The sequence below is a fragment of the Syngnathus acus genome, chromosome 10, assembly GCF_901709675.1.
Source record: "Syngnathus acus chromosome 10, fSynAcu1.2, whole genome shotgun sequence".
Lineage (NCBI taxonomy): Eukaryota > Metazoa > Chordata > Actinopteri > Syngnathiformes > Syngnathidae > Syngnathus > Syngnathus acus.
In genome coordinates, this window is record NC_051095.1 from 21,445,452 (window position 1) to 21,462,887 (window position 17,436).

The window sequence follows — 17,436 nt, forward strand, 5'->3', positions numbered from 1 at the left end:
GGTTACAGTCAGGCTGGAGCCGCTGAAGAGAGTGCGATTTGGACACGGCCAAAGAAATACACCGGGATGCAAGAAAGCGCTTGGATTGTGAATCACTGAGCAAGCTGACTTCACCTTGTTTTGTTTTATCCACCCGCACGAGTGCTTTATTATTGTTATTATCATTTTTATTTTTTTATTTCTGGCCAAGGAGCGCGTCCGAGTCGGAGCACAGACCCGGCGGCAACGCACGCCGAGCAGCCCCTGGAGACCGGAGGGGAATTTACAATAGAAACTCACTTCATTCCCAATAAGAATAGCGGGGAGTGACAAAGCACCCTGGAATGTCTTGGAGCTTTTGGACCCCCAACTGGACTTGTGACTGATGGATGGATGTGGAGGCAGCGACAGGTACCAGTAGACCGACAAAGAGCGAGATTTGACAACGCTGTCTCGCTGTGCGTCCCTAGCCTTTAAAAGCTACAATTTATTTCTAGTTTAATTCTCTTGACCAGAAGGTCGCCGCTCGTGCGCCAGCAGCCACAGGCCGTCCAGGACACTTGTCGTGCACCGAAAGCGAGGGTTCAGTCAAGGACACTGGGCCCGGACTAGAGCTCACGAAGTTGGCCACAAGGACATGACTGTAATCGCGAGCTCACATGCTCCCGACTGACCGACGCTCACCTTCTCACCGGCCCACACTCTCATAAAGGCTGTCCGACTCCGCGCTGCCGTGCTGGGCTTTGCGTCCCAACCTTCTCGGCTCCCACTCTGTGTGTGCGTGCGTGCGTGTACATTTATCAGCATGGCACTACTGGCTTGTTGGAAGTATTACCTCTGGATCTTTATCTTGACGTGTAGAACGGTGCTACTTTCAGCCAAATCTCTGGAGAGCATCGTTTGGAGCTCGCAAAATCCCAAGTAAGTCTCTTGTTTCATTTATTTTTTGACTCATCGGGTGCGTGCGTAATGGAAGAAAACTTGCCAGGGCGCAGTCCTGTTTTAAATGTTCTGTGAAATATGGCAATTATTCACAGCTAAACTAAAATTTTTTTTTTTTGTGTGTTGATTAATTTCAACCACCAGCTACAGGCGTGCACACTATAAACAAAACTTCCCTACAGGCGCCATGATAAATGCTTCATTATGACAAATTGTAACATGCACCTTTATACGCCACATTAATAAGAACATTTTTGCTCTAATCACGGCTATGTGGGAGTTCTTAGAATTTTCCACTCATTTCTCCTAATTGTTGTAATCAGCAGGATGTAGTAGATTACAAGTGGAAAGGTGCAAGCCAGCTAAATGAATCAAGTTTGGTCCAGGTGTTCTGAACACTGGCCCATTGGAGGGCAGCTTTGCACCCTTCCAACGCCGACCCACGGAAATGTGTGAAGCCGTGCTTTCGGATAGCAGGGGAATAATAAGTGTTTTAAACACTTGGGAGCTGAATTGCACTTGGATCCGATTTGAAGTTCTGTTCATCAACTCAGGGAAATCAGGGGTTAGGTTCTCTGATGCAAGCTGCTGGGAAAATATCCTATTTTTCTCATCAAAACACAGCAGTGCAAGCCCAGACGGCTTTTAATAAAATACTTTCTGGTAGCAATTATCACCCACTCAGAGTCAACTCCCGTGTTTGCGTGGTGTTGAATCGCACACGCCTTGTGGGAAAATTTAGTAAAAAGAAACAAAAAACAAAAATAGCCTTTATGTGCTAGAGAGCTGACCTTCAGCAGCAAGCGAGGCCAGAATTGATTTATCCCCGAAATGTCACATGTCATAGGAGCTTGTTGTGCAGCCAGTGGGTAGGAATATTAGTTGTGCTCATTGGTGTATTTATATTCGTACAGAACGTATAGAGAATGTGCGTGAGGTCTGAGTCGGAGCCTCACACGGTGACCCGCTCGTCAGCCCTGGTTGCCTTCAGAAGCAATAATCAGATACTGAAGTTAAACTCATTTAAACACCCTCGGCGGGGTCTAGACAAATAAAGAACAATGTGACATTTATTACATTTATTGATTTATTGTTGATGTCACCTGAAGGGATTTTCTTCAAAAGTTGCCACGCTGCTTTAGGGAGTCAAAGATTATTCTTCCATCTGTTTCCCCACTCCGCTCTACTTCAATTCCCCCCGCTGACCGAATATTTCATAAAGTTCACAGTGGAACAATAAGGCGCTCGGCAAAGTGTTCTCCCCCAATCTAATTATCCCGCTGCTGTGTGCTTTGAAAACAATAGACAATTATCTTGCCGTTTGCAGGCTTGGCAATAACAACAGACAAACCTGTTTTTCTTCTGAAACGTATCCGTCAGCAGCGCTGTCTGACGGGCAATAAAAAAAAGAATACTTGTACAGCAATCAGCATTGTTTTTTTTTTTCTTTTTTCAAATAAATCCGTCCGAGTCGGGGCCTATATCGCTCCGCTATGATAACGCAGCGATGTACAGTACAGTACACTATCAGGTGACTTATCTCGATTTATGATGTCCTACTTTCCGGTCCCAGTTTGGGGAAAACTGCTGTCTGGGCTAATAAATTAATGCAGCCCTCTGCTTGCACACTGTACCACATATACACACCAAATAACACAATACCAGCACCTCCCCGCAGGCCATGAGTTATGAGCCTAAGTATAGGAAAGCAGAAGGGCTGGCCCTGTTATTTTTATTTAGGTGTGTGTGTGTGTGTCTGCATTTATGTTCACGTCGCTGCTGGTGCTCCATTAGTTATAGATTTTAATGTGTTAGAACTCTGGCGCCTGTCTTATCAATAATTGCAAGTCTACCTAATTGATTTCTTTTCAGTGTGTTTGAACAGCAAAGATACATCATGACAAAAGTGCATTGTGGGAAAGAGTCAAACAAACTTTTACTTCAGGCTTGAGACGGTAATCCATTAACTGATCAACTGAAATTCTGTTGATTCTATGGAATTGTTTGTGAATTCATCACTGAAACTGAGGCCAAATGAAATGCGCTCTTTGGTCCAAGCCAGCAGGGGTGCTGTTGATAGTCTCCTCTGTGCGGCATTATTTCAACTCTGGCATTTTTACAGGAGTTCACAACATTCAGTATGAATTCCTAATACCACCATTAATAACAACAAACTGTTGAAGAGAAAACAATTAATGGTTAATTGATCATTTATTTCCCCTCATAGTTATTGAAGGACATTTTCTAAAATGGCCATTCCTACTTCAGTATAGATAATTGAGATAGTGGAGGAGAAGCAGTGCAGGAGCTTGGATGCTTCAGCATCTTGGCTGGTAAAAAAAAAAAAGAAAAAGTAACATTTTATCAGAGCAAATCGGATTAGCTCTCATTTAGCTGAGTGGGATTACTCCAGAAAATGTCACTTTCTTATGACTGATCACGTCCTCTCGCTATGACTGAAACCCGTACAGCAACACGCACACGCACACACACACACACACACACACACACACACACACACACACACACACACACACACACACACACACACACACACACACACACACACACACACACACACACACACACACACACACACACAGGAATACTGCAGCGATGCCAATTTCATGATAATCTGACAAGGTTGCTGCGAGTGGCTCCTGCACGTCCTCTAGTCCAACCCTGGCAAGCTAATATTTACCTCATGACCCGCAGTCATGGCGGCCTGTTTGCCGTAGCTCAGGAGGCAAACAGCATGATGGGAAAGGCTGGGAAACTTTCTTGCACACCTTTGAAATAATAAGGCAAGACAACGACTGCAGGCTGGCCGACAGTCTGGTGCACTGATGTTGAACTCGCATTTTGCTGAGGCTTGGAAACACATTTTCTTGGCCTCTGACTTGCATTTGCAGGCCACAAAATACAACAAAAAAAAATAGCATAAGAGGGTTTTTGTGTTGAGAAAGGTCAACACTAGTCTCTCGTTATGTCGCTCCTTGTAATGCTGCTGTCAATTGGTCTTAGCTGGCTGACTCACTTTAACAGTTGACTGCTGTGGTTTAGTGCATGCTTAATGCTTCACTAAATTTCAAGACTAATGTGGATTTGATTAGCACTGGTCTTTAATATCTTATTAAAGGAGAAAATAGCCTCTTGATAGGAGTTGTTGCAAGTTGAAAGTCAAAAAGGGTGATGAAATTGCTTTCTTCTTTCAGATTACCGTTCTATTTAAAGTTCAAGTTTTTCTTCTCTAATTAGCTTGATAAGGTAAAGGGGAAAATGTTTTTACAATGAGCAATTAGTCCAAAAGAACCTATCTGTCTTATCTTTGTTTTTGTTTTCTTATCAAGCTCTTGTCAAGGCACGCTGTTTGAAGGCACGCCGGCAAATTCTCGACTTCTAATCAATATTCAAAAGACTGATCTGTGCCGGCATTCAAAACACAATTTCAGGAGGAGCTTAAAAAGAAAAACTTGCTCGCTAAACCCGAAACCGCCATAACCTGTTGAACAAGAAGCAGAAAGAGCCCAAGCCCAGCAGGAGGATTTGGTTGATTGCACGGAGAGCTCCTCTCTGCTGCTGACTGCTGTGCGGGTCACTGCTGAGAGGGTCAGAGGCCTGCTTGCCCCCCTTTATCCCTGCGATATGCACCTTAGTGCCCCGTTCACTCTTAAAACTGGGAATTGTGTTTCCCTCTGATAGAGATCTCATTACATGCAGAGGAGGACTTAGAGCCCGAGCGCCATTCCGAGAGCTGCCGGGCGGCTTCAACCAATAAGAAATACTTTTGCAAAGCAACTGGCGCAAACTGCTGCAAAGGCAACCCGTGTCTCAATACGACGACAGCTGCGTTTGCTTTTATGTGCCTGCACTTCTGTGTCGACATGTCTGTTGTTTCAGGGCCGCGTAACGACACACACACCTGGGCCCAGAAAAGGAGTAGCAGCTCCTTGGGATATTTCGGGAAAAAAATGTTTTCTTTTCCCTCATGGTTTCAATCCAGATGGAGTCACTTTATCCGCTGGTGGTTTGGCTGCCGCGTCACTGAAAACTGATCATACTGATTTTCTGTGCTATTGATGAATCATTTTGCTTTATTCAGGCTCAGTTCTGTTCTGTGAAACGAGTTGCATTCGCAAATCATTTAAGTTGTTTTTCCCCGCTTATCCTCTGTGCGTAGTCCATGTGTTCCCGCCCGGCCGGCCGACGTGACATGAGCTACAGTTGGTTTTCTTTGAAGACATATTATAGGACTGATTCACAACTGGAACAACAGCTGAATGTAATAAATGACTCGGAAAGACAGGCCTCCGCTGCCCTGATTCATCTCATATTAGTTACTTGATGGACAGAACATTAATTGAAATGATCAGCTGCCAATACTGAAGTCATTCATAATTTTGATACTTATTTTTTTTCCCTCAAACTAAACTTACTGCCCAGACTGGGTGACACTACTTTTAGCTTATTCCTTGACTGTGTGTTGCCAATCTTTTTTTTTTTTTTAACAAATTGCGGCATTAGAAAGATGATACTGTGGCCATGTTAATAAAAATTAGGATGGGAAGCAAATGTAGTGTATGTATACTACTGGAATTATTACATATATTTTAGGGATATATTCTTAAGCCTTTAACACAATTTGACATCAAAGAATTAAAAAAGAGATACAACAATTAGACATGAATTAATTTAAATAGTTCTAGTTCTTTAATAAGTGTGTACACTAACTTGTAAGGTAATCATGTCATAAAAATCTATTATGCATTTAGTTGTTTATTGGGAAAAAAAATCCTATTCTTGTTATTATTGTCAGTTTGGTGACAGTGGTGATTTTTCTTGCAGTTAAATTTAAATCAACAAATGATTTAAACTTTAGGAACCCATTAATAACACCCAAAACTTTACGACAAATTTGAGTCCTCCAAATGACCATTATAGAAAGTGTTGATACCGGAGCACTTCTCGGTTGACTGTTGAATTTCGCACATAAAACGACACCTCAACACTTTACAATCCTGCACATTATTGAGAAGGTATAATTACCATAAAAAAAACTGCCAATTTGGTTTTACTGCACTGCGAGGACCGCTCGGAACGAGTAAAATCAGTACAATTTCTGCCACTGTGCAAGTTCACACTCTTGCTAAAAAACACGAAGGCTGCATGTGAAAGGGGCAAGTGTAAGCTTATGGCAGGCGGCAAACGAGTGCTTGAGAATGTCGCCGCGCTATTGTTCTTTGTTCGGCCGCAGTGGAACATTAAGGAAGTGTGAGGAGTGTGCCAGTGCTCCCCTGTGAAAGTGTTGAGGAAGAGTGCGGAGTGGCTCAACAGTGGCTGCCTTACAGGCTGTTAGCGAGCGACCTTCATTAGACAGAAACCTGGCCTGGCGGGGAGTGGGAGGAAGTTCCCATCAGTCTCGGCAATGCCAAGCGCCTGTACGGCCACGGGAAAATCTTCCTTGAATATTTTCTACTTGCCTCCTCGACTGAATTAATTGAAAATGTTGGTATGCCGGGTTTCAGGAAGTAGGGAGAAAGTTGAATGCGCAAAGTCGGCCTTTGTTTGGCCATTTGAGTTCTTTTACACAAGAGCAGATGAAAATGAAGGGGATTAAGCAGCAGAGGAAAGGAAGCTAATATAGAGCGTTGAAACACAGCCCTGGGCTCAACCACACATCCTTTCAGACCAGCGTACAGCTCCCAGATTACTTCCATGTGTCAGCGCGAGGTGGAAGGCGAGGGAATAAAGAAGCAGGGGGACACGGGGAGAGAAGTTGAGGGATTGAAAAGCGAGCAGCTTTGGATCGCTGGAGATCAGCGCCGGTGTTGGACAGTGGAACGGATCTGTGTGACAGCCATCTCTAAAACCATTACCCTTGCGGCTCCCGCCGGAGAACTCGTAACCTCCTCATTCGGACTGACTTCATCGTCTCTCTCGCTGTGCAGCTGAGGCCGACCTCATCAGAAGCGGGCCCAAACTGCAGGGCAGGGCGACCAGCAACCTTCACAGCCGGCCGCGCTGCACGTCCAATAGGACGACATGACTCGTGATTGGCACGGATGTGTTTTCCTCTGGTTAGCGGCACCGCAAAGACTTTTGTGGGGACGCTGCTATTCACTGTGCTTGGACTCGGGGGAAGGGGAACTACAGCGTCCAGCAAGGAAGCATTGGAAGGACAATTTGTTTTCCAAAACCTTAACTTATATGGCTCTTCTCAGAAAAGTGTCACTCTCATGGGAAAATTATTTTCTATTTTTTGGAAACAAAGTTATTTTTCAAGTTTAGGCAGTGTATATTGAAAGGGATGCTACATGCCTGACCTCAAGGCTTTTAAGGTAGATTTCTCCCAGACGCACACCAAAATATAAAATAATGAGAACGTTACAGTGAAAAACGGGAAAATTACAGTATTAAGCTGGGAAGTGATTCAAATGGATTACATGTTTGAAAAAAGTGACTAATGTACAGATGAAATGTTATCAAAAGTTCATATAACAAATCTGCCATGGTTATCAGAATTATCAAGATGTTGCCACAAAAATATCAAAGCGACACTCACCAAAAGCATTGCAAAAAGTTCGGTCGGTCCGTCCGTCAGTCTGTCCGTCCTTCCGTTTGTAGGTCCGTCTGTCCATTTCTCCCACTATCTATCTATCTATCTATCTATCTATCTATCTATCTATCTATCTATCTATCTATCTATCTATCTATCTATCTATCTATCTATCTATCTATCTATCTATCTATCTATCTATCTATCTATCTATCTATCTATCTATCTATCTATCTATCTATCTATCTATCTATCTATCTATCTATCTATCTATCTATCCATCTATCTATCTATCTATCTACACTGTGTAATTTTGTTTGAAAAACACATGGTATTAATTTTGTTTGAAAAACACATGGTATTGCTGCTTTAGTACTTTGGATTTAGTGCATTTGAGACTGTAAACCAACAAAAATGAATTTCCCAGAAAATGTAGTACTTAAAATGACCACAGTGATATATTTAACTGAAGACAGAAGACAATTGTCTGTTTTTTAGCCCAATTCCTTTCTTTTTAACCAAGGTCAGCAAAGGCACAATTATTGGGTGGCTATCAAGATCATCTTGACGATTGTCTTGTGGTGTGGGTGTGTTGATTTTTTTTCTCCCTCTCTCAGCTATCTGTTATGAAAACAGGTGGGGCCAACAATAAAATTTTTTCGAAGTTAGTGATTAAAAAGAGATGTGTGTGTGTGTGTGTGTGTGTGTGCGCGCGTGCGTGTGTGTGATCAACACTGAGATTGGACAAGGGACAGACTATGTTTGCGATGTGAAATAGAAAGTAAATCAGAAGTGAGGATTACTTCAGAAAGGACATTCACTCGGTTGATTGTTTACATAATTCCCCCGCCCCCCCAACTGCCCTCCAAGTAAAGAAATGCCACATTGCTGATGTCGTTCCGAACAGGCAAACAGCCAGCCTAGCTTATTTCTACTTCTTTTTTTACTACTCCTTCTTTGCAGACTGAATGTCCTGTGGCATCATGCTGCCCGTCACAGGTCATTCCATTTATGACACCAAACGTCTGGTATTGAGGATAAGCCTCTCGATGCGACCGTATTGGTTAGTTAGTGTTTTGCATCGCTGCCTCACAGTCAGGCGATCCATGTTTGAATCGCTTTTTAGAACATCTCTGTGCATAGTGTGTATGTTCTTCACGTGCTTGTGCGGGTTTTCTCAAAAAACATTTTGAAGATGTTAATTTTATATGTGTGACTATGGATACAAATGATTTTTTATATTAACATTCATATCTATTTGTGCCCTGTGAGTGAGTGACCCAGTCTTAAACCCTGCCACTTGCCTGAAATCAGCTTGTCTAGGCTCCAGTTACCTGTGACCCAAATAAGGACAAGCAGAAAATGGATGGATAGACTCTTGATTGCCAATGGAGGTATTGTGATACGTGATTTGGTCAGTACACCACTCAAAATAAGAATAGTAAGAACACACATCCTGGTGTTTATTCTTGTCGTGTGTGGAGTTGTCACCTAGAAAAAGAAAAAAAGGGTTAAGGTGCTAAAAATGTTGTCTTGATGAACAATTTTGTGTGTTAAGTATAATTATTCAAAACCCAAAAACTTTTTTTATGGTAACCTGTAAATAGTTTCTTTGTATATATAAATATAAATATAAAATAATTCTACACTGTCCCCCTGTATTGATTGTATGCCATAAGATTGTGGTCATTTCGTTCAGAACTTTTCTCAGTACTTGTGCGCTGTTGAAAAGAAAGAGAAAGTAATTAGCATCAAAGTACTTATGACTTCAGATATGGCTGTAAATCCTGGACGACTGAATGAATCATGGCCGCACGAAATGAGCTCTGAACATCTCATCAATGATCATCATGGAGCTCTTTGTTCACTGTTATGACTACACTAATGGAGTGACAGTGTAATTGAATGGAGTGGTAAGATAATAGAATGATAGAATGATAAAGTAATGGAATAGCATGGTACAGGAGCCCGCTTTTACCCAAGGGATCCCCCAGTAAAGTGTGTCAGCATGGCAGATGGGTGGTCTGCAGTAACCCCCCTCTGTCCAACACACACAGCCATGGTAATTATAAAGCATCATAATCCATCTACGGCATACAGAGGCAGAACATGGAGACTATTAGTGAGAGCATGGAAATGGCACAGTGTATAATCCTCACGACTTTGCCACCATTAGGCTCCCTGGGCCCCCAGCAAAAAAACAAAACAAAAACAGTCATTCCTCCAGTAATTTAGTTGTGCCCCCCCTTCCCACAAGCTACTTCTGTCTCATGTGAGTGGGGCAAGAAATGTTTCGCAAATTTATAGATGAGTTGATATTTGTCCTTCGCCTCCACCATGCCCACTGGCAACAGCCCCGAAAGCCTTTGAGTGTGTGTGTGTGTGTTTGTGTTAACCCATTCTGCCAAGTCTTGGCTCGGCTTTTTCTAAGCAAACTCCCAGCAAGAAGCCGCTCCCCCCTGTGTCAGTGAGGAGCTGGAAGAAAAGGCCTACGGGACTCCCGCCGCTCCCAGGCCCGGGCCTGGCCCTTCTTCCCGCGTGGGCCGGTCCTGGGATTTGCTGCGCGCCGGGGCCCCGCGTGGCAGCTGTGAGTGACGCTTCAATCGGCGCTCCCCAGGACACCGCAGCGCAAGGCCGCATTCCCTTTCACGCCTCGGAAACGGCGGAGAAAGACAATTACACACATATTCAGCAACCTCCTCTCCTCAGTCTCTCCACAAGCACGCATCTGTGATGTACAGCCATTTAGCAGATCAATGAAAAACTTCTCTCAAGTTCCTTATGTTTTGCAAATACGAATTTGCAAATTGGTTTAGCCATCCAGTCTGCCTGTCTGCAACTTGATTGAAGTTGTTCTTGTTTACTTTATCCCTTGAATTTTTCCCTGCCAAAGTAAACAGCGTAACTCAGCTCTTTCCTTTGAATGTCCCGGGATATTTAGAAAATGTAAGTAATGGAAAAACATTTGAGCCTTAAAGTGGAGTTAATGCTATCATGTATGGATTGTCCGTAAATTGAGTTTGTCTCTGGCCTGGTGGAGGAGGAGGGACTCGCCAGCCAGCAGGATTTGAGTCTCTTAATTGAATTATTTTGATTGCCGACTTGATTGATGGAGTCAGATGTGGAACGTTTTCCGTGAGTTCTGTCCCACTAATTTGTCTTCCAATACAGCCATACCAGACAGATACAATAGGAACCTGCTATCAATCACAGCGACAACCCGGAGCGTTTTGTTTATAGAGAAATGGGCCTGCCATGAGCTCTGAGTTCCACAAACCTTCCAGACAACATAAAACCAACAATGACATCAGATAGCTGAGCACTCTAAAGTCTAATCTTCATATAATGCCACGCTAAATCCCACAGAGACCTACGGTGGGGAAAATGTTTTTTTTTGTTTGTTTTTTTTGCCCCTGTACTGTGCCTTCCTCTCATGGCCTTTAGCTCTGTGTGTGTGTGGGCGAGTGTGTGTCCTCGCATGTTGGGAGGCGCGACCAAGAATTCAAGAGTGAATGGAGATGTCACTGTCAGACACTGGCCTCCTCATGAATCCCCTCCAGGATGACCATATTGGCAGCTGTGTGTGTTGAGTGAGAATGCATGTCGGGGGGCATCAGCCCCCTGCCCCTCCTCCATAGCGCCCTCCACCCCCTCACCTCCCACGCCAAGTTCTTACAGCGGTGATTGCTGCGCAGTGGGGCACACGTCTATATTTCATCCTATTCATATGAGGGGAGGCTGCTTCATCCCTTGCACATGTGCTTCCCATTAGATGGGTGTTTATTCTCCCCCATGATGTGCACGGCCATGGAAGCCTCTCATCGCGCCTATATTGGAAATAGCAGAAAAGGCCTGCTAAAACAAACACAATTTCTTCAATCTTTGCAGCCAGCAGATGAAATGCACAGAGGATTTATATTGGAAGTTGTCTCTTGGATTCAGCTGTGGTCATAATGCACACTTTAATATCAAATAGGTTGGCTATTATGCGGCGCTCTCCCTGCAGTCTCATCTTCTCCTGCACTGAAAACTTTGACTACTTTTAACTGTTGTGCGCATCTGTCTCCCACTGTGAAACATGACAGGCCGCACCGCCACATCACTCCTGTGCTCTCTTCCTCTGTCTCCGAGATGAAAGCCCTTCTCTGCAGATGGTCCCTTCATGCACGCTGGGCCTGGCTCGTGTTGCTGCTTTTTCTCATTTAATCGCTGCACCTCAAACTTGTCGAGACTTTGTGTGTGCATTAAGGTCTTTTTTGAAAACTTCCTAACTATGTCTGTATTGTGGACTTTCTCCTATTCTGCCGCTGCCCTGCTCGGGATTGGAGTGGAGACGGCCGGCCCACATGTGGCCACCAAATAGAGCTGAGTGGTGGGTCTTTTGCACAATGAAATGGCAGCAGGAAGGGAAATGATTTCTCTTCTTTTGAAGGGACTGCGGCAGTCGCTTCAAAGCAGCATATCTGGCTGAGACTTTAAGCGGCCTTCCCCCCGCATTAGACGTGCGTCCCGTGATGAGCCTTTGAAGGGAGCAAGCATTCCTGGCGGCGAGATTGCGCTGCACGGGCGTCGGGGTTCGACCTCTTCAACATTGTGCCCTCCGCTCCACCGAAAGTAAACGTGTTCACCCGAAAGCTGCAATGTGACAACGGAACAGCTGCCGTGTCACGTTTGGATGTAGCGGAAGGTGGCGTGGACGCGAGCGCTCACTTACGAGTCAGCTGTGGTCGGCTCGCAGAGATTAACATTTAAGTGCGCGCTACAGATGGCGGTAATAGCGATCGGATAGCGTTTGTAATGGAGACGACCCAGTTTGTAATGGCTTCCTAAAACAACACATGGAGCGTCTTTACGAGGCCGCAATCCGCCCGACTATTGTAGCGCAAATGAATGGTGTGAATGGGAATAGCACCATGTCAAACAAGCTATTTATTAACACGTAGCCACGTTTCATTTTAATACCGACAGCCTGCGTCTGGCCCGCTGAGTGTTATCAGACTATAGCAGTCAGGCCGTCGCTCCCCTTTTGCATTCACTGTTAATGAGCCCAATGATGTGTGTCTGCGTGATTGCATCAGTCAATAAGGTGTTCAATAAGGCCTCTAGAAACCTACTGACAACTTAGGCATGACTGCTGGGATAAGATCTCTAGGCAAGGGAGGTGAGAAAGATCATTTGTCTGGCATTGGGTAAGGACATGCGTAACTGTCTTTTACTATCACGACTTGAGAGTAAACAGAAAATAGACCTGTCGCTCAAATTGTCTGATAAGAGACTTGTTTTAAGACACACAAGGCAGCTGTGTATTAAAACGGTGCCCTAGTTAGTGGAACACGGGCTGGCTATCTCCCATACGCAGATTTGGCTCCATTTGTTTTATGTAGTCAGTGCAATTTATTCTTTTTTAATTTCAAATAGTTTTTTTTTTTAATTACGTCACTGCTTGAAAGGTTGCTTGTGCTTCATTAGGCTCACACTTCAAGATTTGAACACAGGCTTCTTTTATTTTGTATAGTTTGCTCTCTCTACCAAAATAGGTTTCTTTCCACAATCAAAAATAACGAGCAAATACCCCTGCCAGTGTGATAAAAGCCGCTTCTATTATAAAGCGCACAGCATTTGATTGATCTGTCCCACGCTCTTGATCCCTGGGCTTGGCTGATTAAACCTATCCATCAGCTTCTCTTATCAGCGTACTCACAGATCGACCGCAGGACACTGAACTAAACCCCTCGTATTGTTGTTACACCGAAAAAAAGTCAAAGGCTAAGGACGGGGAAGGGAGAGGTTTGCCAGACAGAACTCTTCTCTTCAAGGCCAGAATGAAGCAAAAAAAAAAAAGTCACGACATTGTTTTAAAGAAATGCCGTCTGTTAAAAGGGGTCTTAGATAACTATCTGTCATGGGTGGCACGCTCAGCGGCGCACACTTAGCTGCTGCACATATTGAAATAACCTTTCAGAAGAGGTTGAACAGCAGCACTGCACATTGTGACAAGAGTGTTTCCCCTCTAGAGGGAAATCAGAAAGTGATGTTTCCTGTCCACCGTGTCAGCTCGCCACTGGTGATGTGACCCCGCACCTGCTCGCCACTCACACACACATCACACAGATAATAACGTCTCCTTCACTGACAAGCTGTCATTCCCACGGCGGTGCACGCACACGCACGTAGGTATTTGGTTGAAAAGGAGGGCAGACAGTCGGCGTTATGAATCATCGCAATGATTTGCAAGTCAAATAGGCAGTTTCATAAGACGCGCCAGTTGTTTTTTGGAAATAAATTTGAATTTCCCATCATCCGAGTGACTGTAAAAGCAAATCCAGGCTACTAAAACCGGTATGATTGCATGTCACTTTGCTCTCATTTACTCGTGAACATCTATCGCCATCATGTTGTCAAGTAGATAAAAACATTGGTGTAAAAAGCCCGCAGATGGGCTTTTATGACTTCTAAGGGCCGTTTCGTAAAAGATAAAACGGCACGCATTGATTTCAAATCTGAAAAAACAAACAATTTCGCAAAGATCAAGTCAGGCTCTCGCGGCAGATGACGATCATATCACAGCTTGCATCGTCGCATTCAAATCAGATAGCAGTGTCACGAGTTGACAGCTTTCTTCCCCACAATCTAAACACTTAGTTGGAATCTGACGTTGACAGGAAATGGTTTATTGAAATCAAGTTGCAGCGCGCCTTGCGCAGGCAGGTGGGGACCTGCCAGCGAATTTGTGGCAAGGGGGAGGCAGTGTGTGAACTTCCCCCCAAATGCTCGCCAAGAGAACTTGCCCACACGGCACATTCATTAACCTGCGAGCCTAGCTAATCTCTTAGCCGATTCATTTAGTCCTCAGAGAACTCCTGCGTATTAATATCCTCTCTGTGTGGCTACTCGTGGGATGCAAAAGGAGCGTAGCCATGGCGATGATTGTGTCATTATTTTGCAGTCACATGAGTGATATCCCAGAGGGCTGAAGCTGGGTTGTCCAGGCCGGTTGAGAGGGACTGATTAGAATTGCAAATGTCCGCCAAGTGTTGTGTTTATTGTGTGTCTCAATATTGGAGACAATCAGGCGAATCAAAGCCCTCAGCTGGAGAGATGGGACCGAGGCACGGTGGGCCTCTCTGGTTGGCACCGTGTCCTCACTGCTTCCTCCCCTCCTCTCCCCTCCCCTCGCCTCCCCTCCTCTCCTCGCTGCTCCATCAACTGGGCTGCGCGTGACGGCTCTGAAGTACTCGGATACAGCTGGAGAAAGACAAGGAGACGTGCGGAAAGAGCCACTAAATCTTGCGTGCTCAATCACTTGTGACGTGGCCGCCCTCTCGCGCGGCTCAGAAATATTAAACACGTTTTATGATAATGAAAGCGCCGGACATAAATATCCCGAGCAAAGTGCTCAAGAAATTTAATGTCTTGTACGTTTGCTCAGAACACAAATTTGTCATTGATTTCATCGCTTTCTGAATCATTAGAGGCATAATCATCAGCTTTTCATCAGTGGAATTTCTGTTCCACCCCACATAGGCAAGCTTGCAACAAGGAAAAGGGAGTGAGTGAGTTCACATCCAGACAGTATTAAGGACTCAGGACACCTGCATGCGGGCCTGGAAATGGATCCTATTGGCACGGTGCCTTCATTATGCCGGGTGACAGGCGGCGGGTGCCCCAAGCAAATCACTTGTGAATGCTTCTTCCTCAATGACCGGCCATTACCTCATTATTGACTCAGTGTTTGTACAAGATTCCACCAAATCCATCTGAAAGCCATCCAGTGGTGTTATGTGAGTCAGGAAGCTGCTGTTTCGGCTCCGGCTCCTCTAATTGCCTCTGTCAGTTGCACTTTTAGAGGCCCATCCGCTCTCGTCTTGCCACTGTTGGACTTGGAAAGAACATGCGGGTCCATACTGTAAAGTCATTACTCGCGCAGGGACGGACGTGTGTGAGGGTACGTGCATGACCCTGGTAAGACCTCAGGACATACATGCTCTCTGCATGACCAGTCCCGACAGGAACGGAGCGACTCAGGTACGGGCATGCATATTGAGCAAGTTTGACTACAAGGAAGTGACTGTTCAAAATATCTTTCATTGCACTTGTTCCGCTTAAGGCAAAGGGAAAGTTAAGGGGAAGAAATCACTCACATTTGCAGTGACTTGCGAGGCCATTGTTCGACATTTGTGCTCGACGTGATATGATCAAGAGTCAGCAGCCATGAAACATAACGCTGACTGTAGCTTTTGTAGCTTGTGGCCTGTTTTGTGCCTTTGAGCTTGACAAGCAGCCAAGAGAGCGAGTCTTAGAATTTTCTCGGTGTGTGTGTGTGTGTGTGTGTGTGTGTGTGTGTGTGTGTGTGTGTGTGTGTGTGTGTGTGTGTGTGTGTGCAAGGAGAAAAAAGAGAACGAGAGGGAAAATTGTGTCGGATCGCAGACGTGGCGGGCTTGCAAGTGTGTGAAAGCAAGGAGAGAGTTCATGAGGTGACATCTCATCAACTGTTTGACTTTTCTCAGTTTCCCACGGAGGCACTTTTAAGAACAATGCTGACGGGAAAACAAACCCACCCAAGAGCAACGATTCAAATGCCACAAAACATCACTGTTTGTCATTCGCCTGAATTATTGGTGGCGCCCAAGATTACAGGCAGGGGAAATACATGAGCGACTAGCCCATGTGTAGAAAATACGTATCAGCGAGCAGACTCATCCAGCTATCCATCTCCTAGTGCAATACAATAGCCGGAATACATTAAAATAGTGCTTGTCTGAAGAGAAGGGCACACAAGATAAATATTGTATGTTCCTCCCCCTTGCTGCTGTCCCTCACATTGACAGAAGAACAATGAAAGTATTTTGAACTTTGCTCTCTGATATTTTACATCTATCTTCAATACAATGAAAACCTATTTCAGTCTGTGCACTTTGTCTTCCTTTTGTTATTAAAAGTAAAAAATTGTCTTTAGTATTCCACACTCTTTGTTATACACATTAACATATTGACAGTATATGATATCCCATAGTACCATGAACGTAAGTCATCCCCTCCACCACTTTATAAAAAAAAAAAAAAAAAAATGCAGTAAAAGTACTGTTTCGACATACTACATATTCAAGTAATAGTAACAAGTATATTGTTTCAAAACTACGCTGGCAAGGACATTTTTTCCCAAAAGTTATTTGAGTGAATGTAGCAAAGTAAATGGATAGCACCTCCCCTATACACACATCCTGTGCAAGGTGTACAGTATCGCACTGAGAGAACTGACACATTCCAAGCAGAATTTGGGAACATTAACTTCAAAATGCAGCTTTTCTCCCAATCGCCCCAAACTGTGCCTCATTATTCAGTCTAAAAGCGTGATCCCATGTGTTTAAATGAGCCATGCTGAGATAGCAGGGCAATTGTCAAAAATTGAATTTAACCGTGACTGGCTCTATTGAAGCCAAAAACAATTAAAGTTGCCAGGGCAAAGCTGTGTGTGCGTCTCTACATGAGCGTGTGTGCTTTTATTAGTACAGTGATGTGCTGATTAGGTTGCATCATTAAATGGCTGGTTGCTGAGAGATGGTTTGCTTATAATGGCGATACGGAGAAGAAAATGGCTGCTGGTTAACAGCCTATGCTGTCTGCTTGGCTTTGATAATGGTTATGATTCTTCCCCCCCAGTTTCTTCCCTCAAGTGCGAGTGAAATTCAATCTTTTTGGAGAGTGAGATGCTATTGTTCGTCTGGGAGGTCTTCCTGCTCGCTTCCCTCGTCCTCTGCTCAGTGCTGATTGCAACCTCACATGCACGTCCAGCTCTTGACTTGGGCTCTGCGGCTCTTGGTCCTTGGGGGTCTCTGTGTGACTGTCAAGAAAACCTTCTCCAAAAGATCTGTCTCTGTCTCTGTCTCTGTCTGTCTGTCTCTGTCTGTCTGTCCCCCCCCCACATCCGACACGTGTGTCGGGCAGGCTAAGACAGAGCT

At 44.5% G+C, this 17,436-nt stretch overlaps 1 protein-coding gene across 1 annotated transcript in view; it reads left to right on the forward strand.

The window, feature by feature from the left end:
• The window catches only part of efnb1 (ephrin-B1), a 58,204-nt gene continuing 40,768 nt past the window's right edge, over positions 1–17,436 (forward strand). The window contains exon 1 of the mRNA XM_037263074.1: positions 1–900. Coding sequence (XP_037118969.1) covers positions 785–900 — 116 coding nt within the window. The 5' untranslated portion in view covers positions 1–784. The remainder of the gene's footprint in view (positions 901–17,436) is intronic.